At 35.8% G+C, this 24,947-nt stretch overlaps 2 protein-coding genes across 4 annotated transcripts; one reads left to right on the top strand and one right to left on the bottom strand.

The window, feature by feature from the left end:
• Positions 1–305: 305 nt before the first annotated feature.
• Positions 306–12,644, top strand: LOC132562941 (AP-5 complex subunit mu-1-like). Of its 3 annotated transcripts, none has more exons than XR_009554781.1 (15): positions 306–516; positions 1,372–1,498; positions 1,719–1,820; positions 1,978–2,048; positions 2,620–2,692; positions 3,169–3,303; positions 3,505–3,585; positions 6,973–7,162; positions 7,903–8,033; positions 8,456–8,556; positions 8,846–8,931; positions 9,244–9,365; positions 9,852–9,948; positions 10,364–10,876; positions 12,538–12,644. XR_009554781.1 is itself a non-coding variant. In XM_060227716.1 (15 exons), exons 1-14 carry the CDS (start codon positions 434–436, stop codon positions 10,477–10,479), a joined length of 1,515 nt encoding a protein of 504 aa, XP_060083699.1. In that variant the 5' UTR covers positions 306–433; the 3' UTR covers positions 10,480–10,491; positions 12,538–12,644. The 3 variants fall into 3 exon arrangements, 2 of the variants coding, with proteins under 2 accessions (XP_060083699.1, XP_060083698.1); XM_060227716.1 differs by having other exon boundaries at positions 10,364–10,491; XM_060227715.1 differs by having other exon boundaries at positions 10,364–12,644.
• Positions 12,645–15,331: 2,687 nt separating this feature from the next.
• Positions 15,332–24,477, bottom strand: LOC132562962 (uncharacterized). Its single transcript, XM_060227739.1, has 3 exons — positions 24,273–24,477; positions 17,834–17,983; positions 15,332–15,576 (listed from the first exon to the last, which is right to left on the bottom strand). Exons 1-3 carry the CDS (start codon positions 24,475–24,477, stop codon positions 15,332–15,334), a joined length of 600 nt encoding a protein of 199 aa, XP_060083722.1.
• Between the last annotated feature and the right edge of the window lie 470 nt (positions 24,478–24,947).

Below are 24,947 nucleotides of genomic sequence, written 5' to 3' on the forward strand. Positions count from 1 at the left end.
CAGCCAAAGAATGTCGAAATTGAAATAGCATGAGTATGACGTCGGACCTTTTTTAGGAGGGTATAGAATATTTTGCCACCGTTTACCTTCCACAGGGGAAAATCAATAAATATTTTATAAAAGAACAGCACAGCTGCAGCACAGACCATATTGCAACTTCAAATTATTTGTTTGATTTTAAATAAAGAAAACGTGATGTCATTTTTGTATCTAGTTCGTCCATGTTCTAGAAAAGTTAAAATACGAAAATTAACACCCGACTTTACATGATCTTTTCCTGACCGACCGTGGACTTTATTATTTAAGGCAATCATGTAGGTCGATGGAAGGATCGTCAGTGCGTATTTATCGTGGACAGACGATGGGTTCGTTTACGTTTAAATATGCTTGTTATACTCGATGAAGAATTTTCGAAAACGTGCTTTTCGTCATCATGAGCATTCGAGGTCTCTGGATCCTCTCAATCAAAAGTGCCCACCCTGATCAAAGTGAAAGTAGGCGTCTGCTTTTCTCTAGGTAAGTATGTAGTATATTGTATGTTGTAATGTTATCATTTCAAAATATGATGATATTTGATGAACTTCATTTGCTGTATAAGTGTAAACTGTTTGATTTAAGTAATGACAATATGCATTTGACATGAACAAACTTGCAATATTGATTTGTGAAAGGAGCAGATCGGGGGGCTTTGATCTGTCACTCAACTGACGGAGCATGCTTTAGTAGCTGGGTTGGTAGACCTATGATAATCATGGTTTGATTCCGGTCGGAACCTTCAGTAGGGATTTTTTTTCTTTTCCTATTCTATTACATTGGGGTTCAATGAGAAATTTGAAATCCTACCGATTGCAGTATATAGAATCTTGGCTTGTTATGAAGAAAATCTCAAGAAAAACAGGGGAAGAAGTGTGAAAGTGTGACTTGTACATTGTGTTAAATACATCCTCAGTCACCCATGGGACGGAGCATTTACTTGAGCTCTGCATTATCACATTAGAGACCCAAGTTCAATTTCTATTAGGGCACAGAATTAAGTGTCACTGTATGATGTTGAAAATGCATATAACTACAGACTTACATTTAGTATAAATTAAAAAGAATAGTATTAATATCTAGATAAGTCTCTGTTGATATATGAAAGTCACTGTGTACCGTGGATTATTCAGATCTTACTGTACTAAATTCACATGTAGCATAAACAATTAGTTACTAGCCAGCGAGTAGGAATTTCACATTTATAGAAAATAAACTTGCCCAGCAAAATCATCTATTATACTCGATTATCAATAGTTCAAAAAGAGAAATAAAAGTAAAATTAAAACTGATTCACCACTAATATACTGTATAATTAATGCCTTATTTCACAAATAGGCACTTTCCACTTGTTGAAAAGAAAGTGAAATTGCTGGAGAAAGACAACTACATTGCCATTCCCACTGTCCCTGACTTTATCAATGGATTGTTGTTCGAGCTTGGCCACAAGGATGGTATTGATAAGGTAAAAAATACATATTTTATATATCAAAAATACAAATAATCCTACTTTCCTCTTAGTTTTTGTTAGGGCTAATGTAAAGTTGTTATTATTATTGCTTTTTGGTTATAGTTTAAGGGTTGAATACAATTATGATATAAAGATGTGGAAAGAAATCCTTTGATGTTTTCTTTAATTTGTTGCCTTTGACTTTTCATATTTATATTGCTTTCTGTTTTCACAGTTCATCACTGCCAGGGACACATGTGAGAAGTTTGAACAGAAACCTGTTTACGAGGTGATGACTAGTGGGGGACCAATATGGCCGGTTGTTGTAGTCGAACAGGTATTATTTCTTCATCTTGTGCACAAGCTTTATCATATCATAGGAAAAAAAATTTATAATCTTTTTTCATTTAGGTAATATATAGGTTGCATATATTGCAAATGAAAGCAGATTTGTTAAATGTGTTGTGTAACTATATTTTTTGCATCTGTTACAGAGAGGGATTGTGTATTGTTGTCTCCCCTTGGTGACTCAGGGTGCCAGCACAAGACCGCCACTCATACAGATGTAAGTAAACACATATATAGGTGTAAGTAAATACTTATTTTGGTGTAAGTAGTCACTAATACAGGTGTAAGTAGACATTTGTTCTCATGGTATAGGTTGACACTTGTACAAATGTAAGTAAACGCTACATATATACAAAGGTGTAAGTAAACGCTACATGTATACAAAGGTGTAAGTAAACACTCATTCAGGTTTAGGTAGACACTCATTGATGTGTTAGGTGACATCACACATGTATAAGAAGACACTCTAATGGTGTAATTAGACACTTTTTGCAGTGTTGGTATACATTTGTGCAGGTGTATAAAAGCATTAATACAGGTGTAAGTTGACACTCACACAGGTGTAAGTAAACACTTAAACAGATTTAAGTAGACACTGATATTGAGATGTAAGTAGACATTTACACATGAATAAGTAGATGTTGATAAGTAAACATTACACAAATGTAAGTTGACACACACAGGTGTATGTAGTTACTTATACAGATGTAAGTAGACACTCAAACAGATGTAAGTAGAGCTTGAATTGAGTTTGGTTATTAACAATGATTGAATTTCTGTCCCTACAGTCCTGGTGTCACTCTTGGCTTTTCTCTACTGTGTGGATTGTCAGATTATCTGCGCCAGTATACAGCGGGCGATGTATGTATCTATTACCAGGCTCTTTATACTTACCGGTAATGATAAGTGAAAGCAAATGAAAATTCTATTGTACTCTTACCTGAAAAAGTAGGAAGGGGTTTTGATTTTACCAAATCTTTTTTTATTTGTCATAACTTAGTCAAAGTGATGTTTTTCCTGAATATTTAGACTGAGGATGATTCAAAGGAAATCACCAGTTTTGTGTGTTCTATACATTTATGACAAATTTTACTCTTTCGTTGTCAAGCAGATGACCTCATTGCCTTTTCACATCCATAAGGGGAATTAAACCCTGTTCCCCCAGTGTTATATAAAGGTCTATGGTAATATTTTACAAAAATTACTTTGTAAAGGTGACCATTATGAGGACTTGTTGCAGTAGTAGAATTCTTTTTGATTTCAATAACTGATGGACTTCCTTAACTGTGAAAATCTGTGAAAAGATCATTTATAAGCTATCATTGTGTTTGTTGTAGATTGCACTGAAAAGCAGCCTTCTGAATGTGTATCTGAACACTGCTGCTCCCTTTGGAAAACCTGTGGATGTTAATTCTGACACAGTGATGTCTAAAGTGCAAAATAAACCCAGTCTCTTATCAAAAGCGCAGAAGGTATGTAAGTATGTGTGAACTAGAAAACTTTAGGTAGTCAAGTAATTCTCTCCAGCCACTTCTATCATTATTTAAGTGTTGGAAGTATGTACTTTGTTTCATGCAATTCTTTAACAAAATTATGTTGATGTTTGGATTTGTTTGTCCATTATTAGAAGTTGTAAGTGTAATAATTGTTGACATTGTTGACGTCTGTTCTAGCAACCCGCCTGGAAGCCCGTACTACACAGGGGGAAGAACCAAGTCTACCTCACAGTCACTGAGTACATCCGTGCTAACCAGGTAACACATTCAGCTACATTCCCTCTAAATAAGGTCAGATTTGGGTTATAGAATTATCAAGGAGTTTATGTTCTGTAAACATATAAATATGTTAAATGAAAAAAATACAATCAATTTAGAAGATTAAACTCTATTGATTTAGTTTCAGTAAACATGAGTATTAAGCATGTTACAGAATATAAACAGTTAAACTACATACAGTGTGGGGACATAATAGTGTTGTTACTTACTCATATGTATACAGTTTTAGGACATCGCAGTGTTGTCAGTGTACTCCTATATATACAATGTGGGGACATCACAGTGTTGTCAGTGTACTCCTATATATACAGTGTGGGGACATTACAGTGTTGTCAGTGTACTGCTATATATACAGTGTGTGGACATCACAGTGTTGTCAGTGTACTCCTATATATACAGTGTGGGGACATTACAGTGTTGTCACTGTACTGCTATATATACAGTGTGGGGACATCACAGTGTTGTCTTTGTACTCCTATATATACAGTGTGGGGACATTACAGTGTTGTCACTGTACTGCTATATATACAGTTTTAGGACATCGCAGTGTTGTCAGTGTACTCCTATATATACAGTGTGGGGACATCACAGTGTTGTCTTTGTACTCCTATATATACAGTGTGGGGACATCACAGTGTTGTCAGTGTACTCCTATATATACAGTGTGGGGACATCACAGTGTTGTCAGTGTACTCCTATATATACAGTGTGGGGACATTACAGTGTTGTCAGTGTACTGCTATATATACAGTGTGTGGACATCACAGTGTTGTCAGTGTACTCCTATATATACAGTGTGGGGACATTACAGTGTTGTCACTGTACTGCTATATATACAGTGTGGGGACATCACAGTGTTGTCTTTGTACCCCTATATATACAGTGTGGGGACATCACAGTGTTGTCTTTGTACTCCTATATATACAGTGTGGGAACATCACAGTGTTGTCCATGTACTCCTATATATACAGTGTAGGGACATCACAGTGTTGTCAGTGTACTCCTATATATACATTGTGTGGACATCACAGTGTTGTCAGTGTACTCCTATATATACAGTGTGGGGACATCACAGTGTTGTCTTTGTACTCCTATATATACAGTGTGGGGACATCACAGTGTTGTCAGTGTACTGCTATATATACAGTGTGGGGACATCACAGTGTTGTCAGTGTACTCCTATATATACAGTGTGGGGACATCACAGTGTTGTCAGTGTACTCCTATATATACATTGTGTGGACATCACAGTGTTGTCAGTGTACTCCTATATATACAGTGTGGGGACATTACAGTGTTGTCACTGTACTGCTATATATACAGTGTGGGGACATCACAGTGTTGTCTTTGTACCCCTATATATACAGTGTGGGGACATCACAGTGTTGTCTTTGTACTCCTATATATACAGTGTGGGGACATCACAGTGTTGTCAGTGTACTCCTATATATACATTGTGTGGACATCACAGTGTTGTCAGTGTACTCCTATATATACATTGTGTGGACATCACAGTGTTGTCAGTGTACTCCTATATATACAGTGTGGGGACATCACAGTGTTGTCTTTGTACCCCTATATATACAGTGTGGGGACATCACAGTGTTGTCTTTGTACCCCTATATATACAGTGTGGGGACATCACAGTGTTGTCAGTGTACTCCTATATATACAGTGTGGGGACATCACAGTGTTGTCTTTGTACTCCTATATATACAGTGTGGGGACATCACAGTGTTGTCAGTGTACTCCTATATATACAGTGTGTGGACATCACAGTGTTGTCAGTGTACTCCTATATATACAGTGTGGGGACATCACAGTGTTGTCTTTGTACTCCTATATATACAGTGTGGGGACATCACAGTGTTGTCAGTGTACTGCTATATATACAGTGTGGGGACATCACAGTGTTGTCAGTGTACTGCTATATATACAGTGTGGGGACATCACAGTGTTGTCTTTGTACCCCTATATATACAGTGTAGGGACATCACAGTGTTGTCTATGTACCCCTATATATACAGTGTAGGGACATCACAGTGTTGTCTTTGTACTCCTATATATACAGTGTGGGAACATCACAGTGTTGTCTATGTACCCCTATATATACAGTGTGGGGACATCACAGTGTTGTCAGTGTACCCCTATATATACAGTGTGGGGACATAATAGTGTTGTTACTTACTCATATGTATACAGTTTTAGGACATCGCAGTGTTGTCAGTGTACTCCTATATATACAGTGTGGGGACATTACAGTGTTGTCACTGTACTGCTATATATACAATGTGGGGACATCACAGTGTTGTCAGTGTACTGCTATATATACAGTGTGGGGACATCACAGTGTTGTCAGTGTACTGCTATATATACAGTGTGGGGACATCACAGTGTTGTCAATGTACTCCTATATATACAGTGTGGGGACATCTCAGTGTTGTCAGTGTACTCCTATATATACAGTGTGGGGACATCACAGTGTTGTCAGTGTACTCCTATATATACAGTGTGGGGACATCACAGTGTTGTCAGTGTACTCCTATATATACAGTGTGGGGACATCACAGTGTTGTCTTTGTACTCCTATATATACAGTGTGGGGACATCACAGTGTTGTCAATGTACTCCTATATATACATTGTGGGGACATCTCAGTGCTGTCAGTGTACTCCTATATATACAGTGTGGGGACATCACAGTGTTGTCACTGTACTCCTATATATACAGTGTGGGAACATCACAGTGTTGTCCATGTACTCCTATATATACAGTGTAGGGACATCACAGTGTTGTCAGTGTACTCCTATATATACAGTGTGGGGACATCACAGTGTTGGCAGTGTACTCCTATATATACAGTGTGGGAACATCACAGTGTTGTCCATGTACTCCTATATATACAGTGTAGGGACATCACAGTGTTGTCAGTGTACTCCTATATATACATTGTGTGGACATCACAGTGTTGTCAGTGGACTCCTATATATACAGTATGGTGGATATCATGACATGAATAGCTTTGTATCATTCATTAACAAACTGATGCTCACCATAGTCTTGACTATTCTGATGTCCATCCAGTCTTGTAATAACAATGGTTTTTTCTAAGTTCTAAAAACTACCAAATAGTAAAGACTTGCATATTGTGACATACTATCAGATTCAAACATTTACAGGTTTGAGTCTTACGGTTACATTACTGTTGAAATGACTATTATCAACAATTTGTATACGTAGTACATTGTGTGGATATATTTAAAGACAAAATGTGTAGAAAGTTTGAATAATCTTTAAAATTGTGATATAAATATCCAGTCATAATTACTTTATTTACAAATGTGTGTATATCTGTATTACCTTTAGTACAACAAGGAAGGAACTCCAGATGTATGGGATCTATATGGGTCAATCTCTTGTAAGGCTGAACTGGAGGGTGCGCAGCCTGATATTACACTCAGTGTGTCCCATACTCCAGACGGAAACAATCTTCCCCTTGACCATCTCATCATACACCCATGTGTACAGAGTGCTGATGCCACGGCTATCAACATGGGTAGGTCACTTCTTTACATGTATAACCATGTTTTCTTTTATTTCTTTAAAAGGAACATTATTCTTTATGTTTATTAGACATACTTTTTGAGAAATTAAAAGAACTTGTAAACTCTCATTTTTTTAATTTAATTTCTTGATGAAATCATTATTAAAATACAAATGTTTCAATTCAAATTGTTTGTCGATAATCAAAACCAAGGATAGTTTTATCAAAGAGTTATCTCCCTTAGACCGTTGATCTTTGTAATTATATATTAAAGCTATGTTTTAACATACATGAAGTGTAGAGGGTTGATGTTCACATGTTGGTAAACCAGTTCTCATGATAAAGAGATAACCAAAACTTAATGAATTAGGAGAAATTCTCAGGTTGTAACCAAGTTCTGTAAAAGTGAAAAGATAAGAAATTCATTTCAAGCTGATAACTCAAAATATGAAAGTCATTTGCCTTCCAACATCACTTCTCTGTTGATCATTGTTGAAGGCATTCCAACGTATTTGCATAATATTCCAGCTCATTTTTAGGATAAAGGGATGCTGAAAGTATTGAATAAGACTTCCACACTCTTGGTAGATAAGTTCATCATGATATGTCTCACTGTAATGTATACTGATCCTGTCTTTTCTTTACTTCCTCGCCCAGCCTCATAGATAACTTGTCTGCATCATATAAAGTGTGTATCTGCTCTTTATGATATTTTGTACTTTTCTACAAATTTCGTCTTATTGCCTTTGTAGGTGATCCATCAGACATGCGAGCCACACCTCGACGGGTTCGATTTATACCCCCAACGGAGATGTTCATTCTCTGCCATTACACTGTGTCCAGTTTGAAGGAGGTTCCCATAAAAGGCTCATACGAAATGAGGGTAATAGTTCACAAACCCTCGAGTCTGAGGACTTGTTTCAGTCTCAGTATTCTTTATGTATGATCATAACATTTAATGATTAAAAGCATATTAATGTCTTGTAGATCCCTACACCTCTTACCAGTTCAACAGACTATCTGTATTTTGTACCCGCTGTCTTCCTAAAATGATAGATTTCCTTCATCTAATCATATTTGTGTCACCAACAATTTTTCAAGCAACATGTATGTTCTGTAACACAGATGCTATAGAATTAAATGATTTTTGGGGTTTTTTTTTAAAATCATGGTAATACTTTAATTAATTAAAAGCAATTTTCAACTGAAAGCTTCTAACGATATATGTTTCCATAAATCAAGAAATGTGAAATACATTGAACTTGTATTAGTTTATGTTAAATGAAATGTATTGGCTTTTTTCAGATTGAGGGAAAGACCGCCAAACTGAGTGTGAAGTTAAAAATGAGTGAAAGAGTGAAAAATACTCTGGAGTATTGTGAACTACAGATTCCTTTTTACAACAGGTTTGTACCAGTAGCCATAAAAGTCGGATTCATTAGCTGAATATTTTTTGTGAATAGAATCTAGTGACATTTATGATTAAGTGTCTCTGTATCATTCAAAGGAAAACACAAATTCTTTCTAATATCTGTTGATTTCATTGTTTTAACTCTCTATGATTTGGATGGCATCATTACTGCCTAGAAAATCAAAATTGCACTGAATTTTTTTTTAAAGTTTATCATGTCACCATACTTTATATAAAGTTTATATATATAAATATGACCTTTGACCTGTTATCTTGTAATGCAGAGGAACTATAGGGACATATGATGCGACGCCAAGTCAGGGAAGTGTGATGGTCTCCCCTGATCGTCGGATACTGGTCTGGAATGTTGGTAAGTTTGTTATGAGAACAGATCTATTGTAAACTTTTTTTATTGTGTTATTGACTGTTTCTATTTGTAATCTGTGCTGGAGTTACCTCCCTCTTTTACTTAATGTTTAACGATGCCAATTCTAAAATAGATAATGTCAGTAATTTTCTTTATTTCATAACTCATATCATTATGGATATTGATGGACTGCAACATATGGAAATCTTTCATACAAATTTTTGTAGTGTTGAGTTTCCTTTTTTGTTAATTATATATAAGATATGTACGATATATATGTAGGGCTATCTGAGTGAAATACATTTCTTTTTAAAGGTCAGAAATTCCCAAGTAAGTCCTTGATGGCAGGTCTGAATGCTACAGTCAATTTCACAGACAACAAAGCACCAGGGGCTCATGAAGATTCCTTCTGTGTGGGACAAAACTCGTACGCTAAAGTAAGTATTTTGAAATCCATATCAAGACAGTTAACTAATGATTTTTGAAACCCAGCTGTACGAATCTTGGACTCATGATTTTCCTTTGGGACACAACCAGATTTTGAGAATTCATCCTCTAAGTACTGTGTTTATCAATATGCAATTTGCTGTGGGGTGTAAACATAGCTTCTGACTCAAAGTCAGAGGGTGGGCTTATTACTGAACAATGATATAACTCTGGTTTGTATATTAGCGGAACAGCAATAAATATGGAAATGAGATTCATCAACAGTTTGGAAATTATTTTTGGCCTTGCTTGAAAAAAAAAATCCCCTAACAAACAAGAGTTCATTGATTCATTTACCTAGTATGAGGTGTTTGGAGCAACTTGTGTTTTACTGTTTTTAAATAACTTGTATACTTCCAAATTAATTTTCTGGAATAAAATATAGGATAGTTCATATCTTTCTTTATTTTTTTTTCCTTTTCTTTTTTATTTTTCAGCTCTTTTTCAAAGTCCCAGATTTTACTCATTCAGGATGTCATATAGACCCTAAGTCAGTACAAGTGTCTCCCAATGTGAAGTTTAAACTCACCACAGGTATGTAAAGAATCACAAGGTCAAGCATTTCTTGTTTCAGTTATTCTGACACAGAATTTGTTGCTCTGTGAGTTCAAATGTACGTCACATCAAACTATTTCAGTCCAGGAGAAGTTCCATCAATGGTATGGGGAAAATATCTGTTTTATTTTCGAAGAAAAAATCTATCTAAAGAAATGAGTGAATTAAGGTAACAAGACTGAAAGCCTAACCCTTTACCCTTGTATACATTGTGATCAAATTGACAAATATATTTTTAAAAAATCTTAGGTATGTTTTTACATTTAACATTTTTGTTAATCTGGATGTTTTAGGTGGGGAACCATCGGTTAAGTTAAATTTGTATTCTCCCTTGATAAGGTAATCACACTAGAATACTTTGGATAATAAAGTTGTTTTCTGGATTTTTTTTCAGTACAAGAATATTTGACTGGCATGGAGTACAAACTTTGGAACAACCTCGGGGACTCACTGGTTAGCAATATACCTCACTCAGTATTGTCAGAGGTGGAGGTCAAGGATGACATCTAATCAAAGAGAGATGTAGGTCAACAAAATAGGTTAAGGTCAGCGCTGAAGTCCAACTTATCTAGATGTTGAGACATATCTGTACCTGTCACCTCATTGCAAACAACTTCTATACCTCATCTATAGAGGTCAAAGTTCAGTGAAAGAATGAAAACCATGTGGAAATTTGAATATTGTCTATACAGTATTCAATATGGATATTTTCAACTCATGGTCAAGGTTTGTTGATGTCATCTGACCTTACTGTGACGAAGGTTAATAATGCTATCTTGCTGCTATTGTAGGTAAAAAGATGTTAGTGTCTTGATCCCTCAAGTATTCAAACAACTCCCATATTTGTGGAGGTCAAGGTGATGATGTCATGAAACAGACAAGGTGTATGTTTCTTAAACATGTCAAGGTTAGTGATGTTAATTTCAAGTGCAGGTCTTGGTCAAACAGGTAGACACCTGTTCTTTTGTTCACAGAAATCAAAATATTGTTTGAGATTTAACAATAGGCCATTGATCACATGGTGGATCTAGGTTTTCTGAGGCATGCACCATCCTGGTTAAAAAGAGAGTGTTAGAATTGTCTGACATCATGGTATGTAGATATAAATACTTTACCTCTAGAAAACTTTGTAAAAATGACTACAACTTTGTATCCTAGACATTGTATGTAGATAGATGAGAATTGTAGATGTTTGAGAGTTGTTAAATACTTGTACCAGTGTCACCAACTCAGTCATAAAATACATTGGTCATAAAAAGGTATTTTGAAAGTTTTGTCATGTAAGAAGGCTATTATAATCAATTTTGTCATTATCATACTGGTACTGTAAGTTTAAACATTATATAAAATTATCTGATCTGGCAAAATTAATTTTTAGGTCATTTTTGAAAACTTCTACTTAGGTTTCACCATTGGGATTCAGCTGTAATTTATCATCCTGAGATAGTCCTGACCAAATTTTTTATCTTTATGGTCAATCCGAAGTCCAGTATGGCCCATTATTTGCCATCTGAAAACACATATTAAACTTCTTGCAAAGTTTTGCTAGCACCATACAGCTGAAAAAACTGAAATGTCAAGGAAATAAGCAGATATATTGTTGTTAATTTTTGCCTTGTTAAAAGTTTAATATGGCAGCCATGGTGGCCATTTTGTAATATGATTGTGTAATCATGGTTTCCCTGCACAACTTGTTGGATTCAGCTCAATATTGCCTGAAATTATCTTGAGATGATCCTGACCACCATGGCCACCATATTGAAAAACATATATGCTGTTGCTTGGAGCTGAAATGTTGAGAGACTGAAATTAATTTTTTTTTGGTTTACTGCTATGATATTCTAACTTTTCTAAACGACTGCTTCTGCTGTTCTATGATATATTGGTCATTTTAATCAGATGACCATTAAAGCCCATGGGCCTCTGGTTTTTTTTTTTTTTTAAATCTGGTTGACCGAACAAAATCCAGTGGTTTGTGGCCACTGTTCCTTGGACAATGGAATTATATAAACTATTTAAACGTACTTAAGGGACCAAGTATAATCTTCATTGCCATTTGATGATATCCTGTTAAGCTTACCTTTCATTATTCTTCAGTCAATCATTAAAGCTGCCAATCGTCTTCATTATTTCTATGTTTCAGGTTTATTTTCATGATTATATGTTAAATATTTTGTTAAATTCTAAATTCTTTGTTACAGACACTTAAATATGCCTAAAATATTTTGTCACTGATACAGTGTTGGGATTCAAAATATTTTTTCGTTGAAAGATTTTGTTGTCAATTTTGTTATCATTAAGCACGAAATTATTTAAAAGTCAGTAATTATGATGAATGATGAAATAGTACTACCCAGGCAATATCTTTACGTCTCTTAATACTCATAGATTTGTGCAATATTTACTGTGAAGAAGCAGAGTTCATACATAGATTGAGACATTCGTATTTGGAAGATGTACAGCTGCTTAAAGTAACAATGTCAAAAATTTGTTGGCCTAATTGTAAACATGTGTTCTTACATAAATATTTATATAATTGCACATTGGTGAACTGATGTATATTTTCAGCAACATTGTTTCTTGATGGAGAAGTACTCCCAGAGTTACTGCCCTTTATTCACTTGACATGATGGGTCGAGAGTGCACTGATTAGGATTGTGTAAAATAAAACAAAAATCTGGAATAAAGAAAAAGTCGACGCTATTGTTTAGAGTCATCCATTTGACACATGTGACTCTTCAAGACATATTGGTATTTATGTGCTTCTTTCTGATGTATGTATGTGCTTCAACCTGACATATGTGCTTAATTCTGACACATGACCTGACGTATGTACATGTATGTGCTTCAACCTGACGTATACACATGTATGTGTTTCAACCTGACGTATATACAAGTATGTGTTTCAACCTGACGTATATACATGTATGTGCTTAATTCAGACACATGACCTGACGTATATACATATATGTGTTTCAACCTGACATATATACATGTATGTACGTCAACCTGACGTATGTACATGTTTCAACCTGACGTATATACATGTATGTGCTTCAACCTGACGTATTTACATGTATGTACGTCAACCAGACGTATGTACATGTATGTGCTTCAACCTACCGTATGTACATGTATGTGTTTCAGCCTGATGTATATACATGTATGTGCTTCAACCTACCGTATGTACATGTATGTGTTTCAGCCTGATGTATATACATGTATGTGCTTCAACCTGGCGTATATACATGTATGTGCTTCAACCTACCGTATGTACATGTATGTGTTTCAACCTGACGTATATACATGTATGTGCTTCAACCTGACGCATGTACATGTATGTGCTTCAACCTGGCGTATGTACATGTATGTACGTCAACCTGACGTATGTACATGTACGTGTTTCAGCCTGATGTATATACATGTATGTGCTTCAACCTGACGTATGACCTGTATATACATGTATGTGCTTCAACCTATGTGCATGTATTCAACCTGACGTATGTACATGTATGTGCTTCAACCTGACGTATATACATGTATGTGTTTCAACCTGACGTATATACATGTATGTGCTTCAACCTGACGTACATACATGTATGTGCTTCAACCTGACGTATGTACATGTATGTGCTTCAACCTACCGTATGTACATGTATGTGTTTCAGCCTGATGTATATACATGTATGTGCTTCAACCTACCGTATGTATATGTATGTGTTTCAGCCTGATGTATATACATGTATGTGCTTCAACCTGGCGTATATACATGTATGTGCTTCAACCTACCGTATGTACATGTATGTGTTTCAACCTGACGTATATACATGTATGTGCTTCAACCTGACGCATGTACATGTATGTGCTTCAACCTGGCGTATGTACATGTATGTACGTCAACCTGACGTATGTACATGTACGTGTTTCAGCCTGATGTATATACATGTATGTGCTTCAACCTGACGTATGTACATGTATGTGCTTCAACCTGACGTATATACATGTATGTGTTTCAACCTGACGTTTATACATGTATGTACGTCAACCTGACGTATGTACCTGTACGTGTTTCAGCCTGATGTATATACATGTATGTGCTTCAACCTGACGTATATACATGTATGTACGTCAACCTGACGTATGTACATGTATGTGCTTCAACCTGACGTATATACATGTATGTGTTTCAACCTGACGTATATACATGTATGTGCTTCAACCTGACGTACATACATGTATGTGTTTCAACCTGACATATATACATGTATGTGCTTAATTCAGACACATGACCTGACGTATATACATGTATGTACTTCAACCTAACTTATATACATGTATGTACTTTATTCTGACGTATATGCTTAAATTTAATGTATGCACATGTACTTCGTTTGTTGTGATGTTGCCATTTCCCCTACAGAATGTTGATAACGGAGTGCTACGTCCATAAAAACAGTCAATGTTTCTGGTCAACAATAATCACAATACCGAGAAGAGATGTACAACTTACAGAGGAAATTATACCTTAAAAAACAAAATGTTTTAATTCATATTAAATGCACAGCTTTGTATAAAAGTATTTGTATTACAATAATAAACTTAACATAAACTTTATCAACGATGAAATTTCGTACTTGATATTTAAATGACACTGTCAAACCTTAAATTATTTCCAGAAAGATTTGTATTTTTATAAAGTACACTGACAAGGCACATCCCTTAGGTGTGTAACTTGATGATTACTCACAAATATGAAAATATTTTTTATATTTTCTATAAAACTGTTGAGTTTCAACATGTTCAACAAATCTCCAGACACCTGCCTAGGTCTCTGAGAAATTAATTATCTGGTTCTCTTCATTTGCAATTTTATATATGAAGATTTAAGTACCTCGGCATTTAATGTCCAATGTCGCCCCTTTTTTGCTCTGCAATCTCGTTGGTTGAGACGTGTCAAATTTAGGTATTGGGATACGGCCAGTAACTTGCAGAATACATTGCTTTGCGTGAAAAAAAATGAAATGTATTTGGTAAATTATCCGTGTTCATTTCAGTGACAGCATGCAACCGTGCAACTGAACTACGTATAAAGTTCATGTTTTCTGATCTTGAAGAAAATAACATCTCTGTATGTATACTTCTAGTCTCGTTTTTCTTCTTCTTCGTTTTTTTTTAATTATCCGAAGTGTCTATGACGGGAAGAAGTAAAAAAAATCCATAGAGTTTACAACGACAATTTCGTTTTTGGACTTTCGTGTTTCTATCACATCTGAAGTTATTTGGATACAGCAGGTTAAACCAGGGACGTCCCTGGTTAAACATAGCGTGACAAATGAACACAATGTAATGTTTATAAAAAATATCAGTATGGCTCCGTTTGCACAAGATAAAGTTTCGGCTTAGCAGGGTCCACATGAATAGTACTAGGATAGTAAGTTGGTTTCAGATCCGCTGGACGTCTGGTCAGCAGAACAGCCAGTAAAACCACAAAACCAATGAAAGCAAAAACACCGGCGACGATATCGACGATAAAACACCATTCTAAGGACCAGCCTTCGTCTGTAGCTCCGACAACAAAGATCACCACTCCGGCCGCTATACTAAGTGCTGAAAATAAAAGGAGAAAATGAAATTATGGACCTGGCTTACTTTTGAAAAGCTGACATTTGCACATAGATTCGATTCCTTAGATTAATACAATTCATCATAACTAGTTTTCACCGGATAAATTGTTTGAAGTTATGAGTTGTCATTTATATAAAGGACGTGTGATATATTTATTCGCACCTGTTCAGATAAATTTACACGGGACATAGGATTAGGCGTGTACCTCAAACATTTTCGTTTGAAGATTTTGTCAATACTCCCATCCCACACACTCTTGATTTAAAATGAAAAATAAAATGAGGGTTGTGTCATTCCTATTCAACTTTTGTTGACATCAACTGCAGTATTTCAGCACCTGAAATGGGCGGTTACGACAGGAAGTATGTGGATATGACTGTACATCATATCATTGAATTTACCGGCACTTGTTTTTTATTTATTTATTTATATATGTATATCCTCCTTTCATTATGAAAATTTGTTATTAATTTCACTAAATGTTTACATAGAATAAATATATTTATGCTAACGATATAGTATAGAGCAATGCCATGCATGCTGTTTTCCACACAATAAACATGTATTTGTGAAATATAGAAATTTGATGTCCCGACTCATTAAACATTGTTAATTGCTAGATTGTGTACACTCAAAATTGTTCATAGTCAAAGTTTCTAGACATCACTGTGTTTACCTGTCTCACGTGTGATGTTGAGCAGAGGTTTTATGGGGGCGGACTTCCTATATTAGAATGTGTACAACTTACACCTGTCAGCGTCAGCGTGATGCGGATCGGGAGATAATACCTGTTATTAAGGGCCAGAACAGGTACAGAAGGGTTGGGATTGGGGACACCTTGTAAATACAGTCCCAAAGGCTAAAGTTCGTGAGGGTCTTAGCTGATTTCACATCTTTGAACTGGGGTATTGTTGTATTTGATAAATGAAATTTTCACCTTACAGTATCTACCCGAAACCTCTTAAACGTCTAATGATAATAACCTTTATCCATCAATGTAGATACAAACATGTCACTTCTGTATCAAGTAAGGAACGGAGGATAGTCGAACCTTTCCAGCGTGAAACATGATCATTAGGAATAGCCATTCAGTTGTTTAGTATGAAATCGACACCAAAATGAGCATATCGATCATACCTGCGACGGGGTCAGCTCGAGGGGTCACGCGCGCGAAGAGAATACATGGTCAGTGTCTTAAAACATCAGCTGTTTAGCAAGGGTGAAGAAAGACAAAATTGGCGACATAATTACTCTCTGAATTTACTTAAATATTACGTTTAGAAATATAGATAGCTATTTTACATGTTGTACTGAACATGTTTTTTCTAAGAAAATTAATAAAATCACTGTTATATTCGATGAAAACTTCGAACTATATCTTGGCGGGAAGCAATTATTTCGGTGTGTGTCATCAGGTAAAATTCAGCGTAGCGTCAACATCAGTTAAAAACAGACTAAACAACAAAACTTGAAGTTTCAATATTCTGAATTTCAATCCATGTTGCAGGATAAATAAAATATATGGTCAGTGTCTTAAAATACAAGCTGTATTTGAAGACACTGACCATGCATTCTCTATATACCGATAGCCCTGTATGACTAAAACGACACTGAAAGCATCGTCTAATAAACGCACACAAGCAAACTCAAGTTGTGTATTGCTATGAAATGACTTGCTAACATCACGCATTATGTTTCTGACATTTTTCCTAACATCAAAATAAAAGGGGAAAACTTTACTCCTTGATAACTAATATTTCTTCAATAATTTTTCGTTCGTGTTGTGATAAACCATCATTGTCTATGCCTCAAACGAATATAATTTTGCCAGTAAAGGACTGATGTGTTATACAGAATGCCTTCCTTATACAACGTGTTATAGTCAATAATTCGGGCGGGGGAGTGTGTGTTGGTGCAGGGGCGTATCATTCTTCCCAATCTAAAATGTTGACTTAAACACGGGATAGTTCATGCTAAATACGTTTTGGATACTTCCATAACACTGCTCCTAAATTCAGTAAAACGACTCGCCATGAAATAGTTAATGAGTGTTACATATATGTCACTACATTGAGGGAATATCACGTCACTTTTCGTTGAACTGTTGTTATACTAAATTATGCAAAAATGTCCCTATATCGATGACTATCGATACACAGAGTGCTCCATAAATGTCACTATAGAGAGGAAATAACAGGAGAGTTTTCATTCAAATGTTGATATCGTGATAGCTACTTACTTGCCAAGAAGCTACAGAATGCCAAGAAGCCCATCATCCTCCGATAGTACATGCCGAGGGCGATATACATGTAGACTGGCAGTATAACGAGGGGTAGAGAAAGGCATATCACAGCCAGGCACCCCATGGCCCGTACCACCTGGAACCAATCTGTAAGTAAAACGAGTGTTAGTTTGTCTTGCAACCAAAAGAACCGATCTGTCGATGCAGAAAATAATGTATTTGAAATTCAGCCTTTCTGTTTTAAATTGTGAAGTTTAATTCATTATATATTAATGGAAATAAAGCGATATTTGAATTATTTCTATGTAACGAATTAAATTTTAAACAAATACTTTATAAACGTTTTGCGGATTTGTTAATGATGTGTTATTGCGGAATTAAAACCTCACAAAATATATCTAGTATAACAGCAATACCATTTATGGACTGTTCTTGAGATTTTTGTCAGATTGTTAACTTTGACTAAGATCATAATGCGATTGAAATCCTGATTTGGGAAAAGAACCAATGTACATAGTACATCATACTATACCAAATTATGATCTTTCATTACACAGAATTAAACGTCCCCTTATATATAGTGCTTTGCAACGAATCATATGTAGTTTAACGTGCAAGGATGGAGGGAACGAAGGAAATGGGAACGAAATCCACAGCTTGAATCTAGAATGTTGTATGTATATATTGTAATATATCCGTGTTTTTTATATCAAAACTTTTACAACAAAAAGTCTTAATCCATACATATGTTAACAACTTCATTCACAGCTTTTTTTCTCGATTGAATTTGACACGCCCGTATATAATTTACACAGAAGAATTTGTGAATGAAACCTACACCCGTTTCTCACGCATGTATACAAACACAAAGGGTAGCCTTCTTAGTACTAGAGGGTCATCGACATGAATTCACATTTCACTGGGAAATTGACATCTCGTGTCGATGTCACTTTCGTTCGTATTCTATGTCATGTTGACTGGCCACGGGGGTTGTGATTTTACGGAGAAGATTTCAAAACATTATAAATTGTGTCTATGCATAGATTAACAATATATAAAATTGCCCTCGACTACTTCTAAAGAAATGAAGGAGTCCATTTGATGTTAATACTTTTGATGTTGTGTCGTCTTACATGTGTAAATTTTGTATTAAAAAGTTCAATCAACTTCGTTTGTGTGTACTACCAAATTATAATAACATGACAGTCACACGGCTGTTTCTACAGATACACTTGTATCATATATAGAATAAAGAACTATCTAAAAAATATATATATAAATCACGGTGGATATTTACAAGTACATTTGAGATTTGCTGTAGACGTAAATAGAGGAAATAAGATTCCAAAAATCTCTTGGATTTGACAGTAAAACAGATACATTGACAAGATGTCTACACAAAGTATCACCATATGCTACGTTCCAGGTAGTTCGTCGGGTTGAACTTTTTATGCTTGTCAATCCGCAGTGAGATTCCTTCAAGAAATGTCCGGTTTATTTAATCAATAACAAGAAAAATTAAAACGTATTAAATAACTGCTGTGTTCAAGGTTTTATTTCCTAGCTGCTTTCAGTGACGCCTCGGCCGTGCCACCTCTGGCGAGATGTGTGCGGTATGTCAAGAAAATTAGGCAAACTAGGAAACTATAATTGGAATGTCACAGTTTCCTAAATTTATAATTGTAATTAAAACGGTCGCCGTCATGTTTAACATAACTTTAGGGGCGATAATTATTTCTACACGTTTCATTAGATTTTTCTAGTTTAACACTATGAGTAAAACGACAGGCAAGGCCTTGGAAAATTGACATTATCTTTAATTTGTGAATATACAGCCGTTATCACACTAAATCTACAATAAACAGTCATTGTCTGTTACAAGTACATGCCTGTAGCGATTTCACGGTAGAGATGGTATCGTATACATACGGGTAACTAATCATTTCATACATGAACGACATTCCTTTGCTTTAATGATGCTCGACTTTCAGAGTTTTCTGTTGATACTCCAGTGAAGAATGAATTCGCACCCATTGTGTTTTCAAATTGGAAAGTTACACACTTTGTTGTGGTATGGCGTGTGTTGTCTTCTTATACAGTGACGGCCTTATGAAAATCTGAAACATTTTGCCCATTCAAAACATTCATTTTAAATACGTTTTTCGTAGATTTGTACCCAATAAGGTTCGTCCCAAACCAATAAATCTCTATCTCTGCCATATAAAATGATGAAGGCATTAGGACATCCGACTGTCCCATGAAAGGGCAGACGGAAGTTAACAATAGGACAAAGATTATAAACTTGATAGTTGTAAGTGCCTTCGGTGGTGTCAGAAGAAAATTATCAACATGTTTCAGTATCGTCATAAAGTGTAGGAGAAAAACATAACTAGACTGATTGAGATCAAATGTAAGGGAGGTTTCTTGACTCTCCGAATCTAAATGAAGAAGACATGTTGCAGCCGGGGTGAGAGCAATGCCAGAATCTATTTCAGTTACACAATATTGTTTCTTTCCTGAGTTAATCGGTCTCAGAACATCCAGGGTCATTTTGAGACGGGTTCTTGTTGAAGCCGGTGACTACTTCTTAACCTCACTGAACCACATACGGGTGGCTCGCCGTATGCTATTCTGTCCAAGGACACAACCACGATAGCAGATCAGTCCGTTTCTCAGCTTCCTGAGAAATACAAACTGCCACGGCCAAGAAGCGTTGAAACCAATTCCATCCACAATATACTAATTTAAATTGTGTCATCCCCATGTCGCCCCCATTCCCACCCGATAATAAAGCGAATACATAAAAAAATCGACCAGAACTACCGACTCCGAAGAGATTTAATCACGCGTGACCGCTCCGACTGAAATATAACGCGTTCGAAACAGTAGTATTACATGTAATTCGTGCTAAAATCAGTCATGCAAATACATGTTTACAGGATCAGTAAACCTGATTATAGGGTCAACTCAAAGTCATTCATTGTCATGGATACGGGATACTCGATATTAGAATTGAAAACATGGACTTGGAATAGCACTGTCTATACAAGCGATATTGAATAATGACAGCCTGGTTACAAAATCAGAAGTTTGGAATTTGCACCAAATCTGTGGGACCTTTGCAGCAATGTTTAAGGATCCCTAGAGAATTAAAGCCGTACTTTAGAGGTTTTGTTAAAACGATTAAGTTCTTGTCTGAGTTTAAAATCGAGATACGTCAGAATTTTCAACATATTGCACTTCATAAAACCATTTATAGTTAATTCGTCGCGACATTACTTAGACGTTGGCAGTTCAACCCTATACCCCAGGATATAAGCAGACATATGATACGACTTAAAAACAAGTCATTCGCTAGTAGTTTAGTTTTGTACAGACAATTCGTCGTATCTCGTTTAGCAAAAACAGAGTCCAGTGTACGTAATGATAAAAGTTATCTGTTTAAAATCAGTTTGTCAAATAATTCAAACAAGATACCTTTACTGTTAATTACACCATTTATCGCTGCCTTGTCCGTTTATACACAAATCAGATCCAGATCAAGGATATATTTGTAATTTTAATTGTGTAGCAATAACTGTATTCGTTTAGCGTTGCTTAGTTAGAGAATTCCACATATATTCCAGTGACACGGACCTGAGAATTTTTTAGCGTCATTATGTCAATTTTGGCCAATCTTGACAAAATATCTCTGATGATTTAGTGTGTTCGATCAGCATTCGTTGAAATGACACCAGTCTTAACCCCAAATTAAAGCTTCTAAGGAATTTCAAACGCATGTCATGATAATTCCAAGCTTACATAGACTGTAACCAAATTCTCAAGCCCCTGTGTCTGGTTGCATGTAGTGATGAGGTGCGTCGCGCCCCGATGATTAACTGCATTGAAAAGTGAAAGTGAACAAAGCGTCTTTATTTCAGTAGATTTGTATGCGTGCGTATGTGTGGGTTTGACTTTCAGTGTTTAATGGACCAGTAATGAAAATGCATGTTTTCATTTCTGACGATATCTGTAGGTGCAGTCCGTCAACAGTTCAACGCATGCAAATACTTCAATATCGATTACATTACAACGAAACGAACACCCGATTAGTATAAACATATTTTGACATGATCAAAACCCAACCCTTTTCCGCCTGAAACCTGTTTTACCTGTGTCGTCAAGACAACGCCCAAAACAGTGATAAGTATACACATTCTAGATTTCACTACTAATAGAAATATCTTCGCCGAGTTTACAATGCAATATACATACGAATACCAGTTCGCAAATGAAAAAGTCATTTTTTTTTTAAATTCAGACATCAATTGAAATCTTGTACCAAAAACAAGCGGTAGTTCTAATGTGTGATCGCATTGGAAATAAGACATTCTAGGGGTTTTGTTATCCTGAAGCGATGGGAAATTCGTAAAACTGTGGAATGAAAACTGCAACTTCAAACTTTGAAAGTTTGCTTTCATCGACTCTCTGTGAGTCACAGGGGCGTCACCTCATTCTCTGTGATGCGATTCTTAGCTAAAATGTCACCGAAACTTATCAACTACTTCAAACAGCAGGGCATCAAGAAAAATGTCCCCTATAAAAAGTGTGATGGTAGTTAAATATGCTAATCCTTCGCATTTACTTCAATTGATACGCTGGCAAAAATTCCAATTATTCACAAGTTAGACCAGCAGGTGATAACCCTTTGACGCCATTTATCAGGACCCGAGAACTTTTAAACTTTCATTTCAGGTGTAACATCAATTTTTAAAAATGACACTTCCAAATATATAACGATGGAGAATGTATTGAAAAAAAAATTATGAATTGAATTGCATATCTACATATATTGTATATAAATACTCCCCAGAAACTTTTTTCTTGGTCACTATTTAAGTTAACCAAGCTTTGGCCATTTTAATTTTAGCGCTCAAGGGACAGACTATCAAGTTGAATGTACATCGCTCGCTATATTTTTCGTAACTATTGGTTGAAATATGTACGTTATTTGTCATTATTCCACAGGGAGCAGTCTTGTAGCGTAATCGTCCTGTTTTTAAAATTCAACCTCGCTGCCCATTAAACCCTTGGAATCCTACTTTGTGTTTTCGGTGTCTCATTGCATCATCATAAATGTGATTTTTTTTTTGCGAAGAATAAATCATAATAAAGAACGAAAGAAAATCAAACTAACAGGTTATGTTAAAAGACAATCCATCAAGCTTACATCGATGACGATTCACTTGTGATACAAAGCGAATGTCTGTCCCTGTGTAAGAAAACCTGTCCAGGCGCACTTGCACCAAAATGAAATATTTGCGTCAGAACATGACTTTTTGCTGTTAGACTCCTGAATTTACACTACGGATCGCATTTTTGGCACGACGCAATGCACACCAAAGGGAAAAAAATGGACGGTTGAAAAAGTGTAACAATCAGTCGTCAAATATTTTCACTGAGTTTCCGATGTACAGAAGCCTAATCCCTCTGAACAGAGACTTAAATAAACAAAAAGAACTCGTCCTTCGATTAAGAGTGTTCAGCGTGAAGTGTAGCTGACGCGGGTAATTCGGCGTTTCATTCAACGCGCCAAGTGAACCGAATGCACGTATGCAATGAAATCTTCATCATACATTTCATCTATTGGAGTTAATCCAGATATACACTATTTACTGTGATGCAGTGTAATCTAGGTTGTGATATTGATTCCTGTCCATTCATGAATTACGGTCCGCTGAGATGGAAACGCATATTGACACTTCAGTGGAAAGATATATATATATAATCCGGAATTCAATCTATTCCGAGAGGGCGGAGTAAAGCCCGCGGCAACTTGATGAGTCAGTCGTTGTTACATTAAAACTATAGTTAATGAAATGTTATTGGCTGTTAACATTAACTTACGATTTGTATATATATATATATCGTGAATCTTATAAACTGCATGCCCTAATCATCACACATTTAAGGTGATCAAATAGTGTTAACGGGTGAAAATTTGCTGGAACACAGGATTATTTTTTCTTTTTAAAATTTCAGTATTCTATTGCTCCCCATAACCCCCGATACGTATGCAGTATAAAGGAGGCTTGTGAAAAAGTCTGAACTTGGTCCAGAATTCTCGTATTTACATTTCCTGTACACATGCACACCGGGAAAGAAAAATATCTTGCACTCAATCATCATGTCTCTATAGATTTAGTTACACGAACACTAATTTAGTCGAAAAAGATAAACAATTGTACACATCCTTAACATGTACACACGAAATAGATATCAATAATGTTTACGGAGAGAAAAATAAAACTCAACGAGAAGTTATGTAATTTTATCCTACTTCAAACATTTTCTTCATCAAATAGATTCATAAAAGGAACACAGTGATTTATTTTCATGTTGTCGGTGATAGAAAAATAATGAAACGTTATTGTATTTAAAGGTTTTGTTTACTAACCTTCCAACTGTGTATCCACATGGTCATGCTTGTAGCAGTTATGAAAATCTGGATCTCTACATTTTCCATATCGCCACAGCCCCAGGGACTGAGTTCCATCATTTGCCCAGTTAGGGGCTATAAAACACACGATATGAAGAATTGCGGACCCTAAAAGGGCCACGCCAGCTATAAACGGCATACTTGCGGCTCCTAGCACCCCCATGGTTGACTGTCTCGCCAGTAGCCAACTACGTCCAATTTATAATAAACCGCCCAGTGATGTGTTCTGGAACATGTACCTTATAGATCGTTCACACCCCACTATTAAACCTATTCGAACCACGTGACCGGCCTGCAAGTGTGATGTGTATCAGAAATATACTGTATACATGTAAGATCGTATTAAGTCGAGCGTATCCTGTCATCACTCAAGTATACGCATTTAAAACAATGAAATTATGTTAATGAACATTAAGTGTGTAATGCGTATGTATGTGTAATGTAAATACAGAACTGTTGTGTGTGTGTGACACTACGACGTATAATACAACATTAGAAATGGTACAAGACAATCCAGTACAATTCAATAATATTCTATTTGATAAAACTGTCACGTCCATTATGAAATAATTATCAAACATACAGCGATTATTACAAATAATAATAAATAATAACAAATAATAAAAAATATTA

The sequence above is a fragment of the Ylistrum balloti genome, unplaced genomic scaffold (assembly GCF_031769215.1).
Source record: "Ylistrum balloti isolate Yb309-2 unplaced genomic scaffold, AGI_CSIRO_Ybal_v1 Utg371552, whole genome shotgun sequence".
Taxonomy (NCBI): domain Eukaryota; kingdom Metazoa; phylum Mollusca; class Bivalvia; order Pectinida; family Pectinidae; genus Ylistrum; species Ylistrum balloti.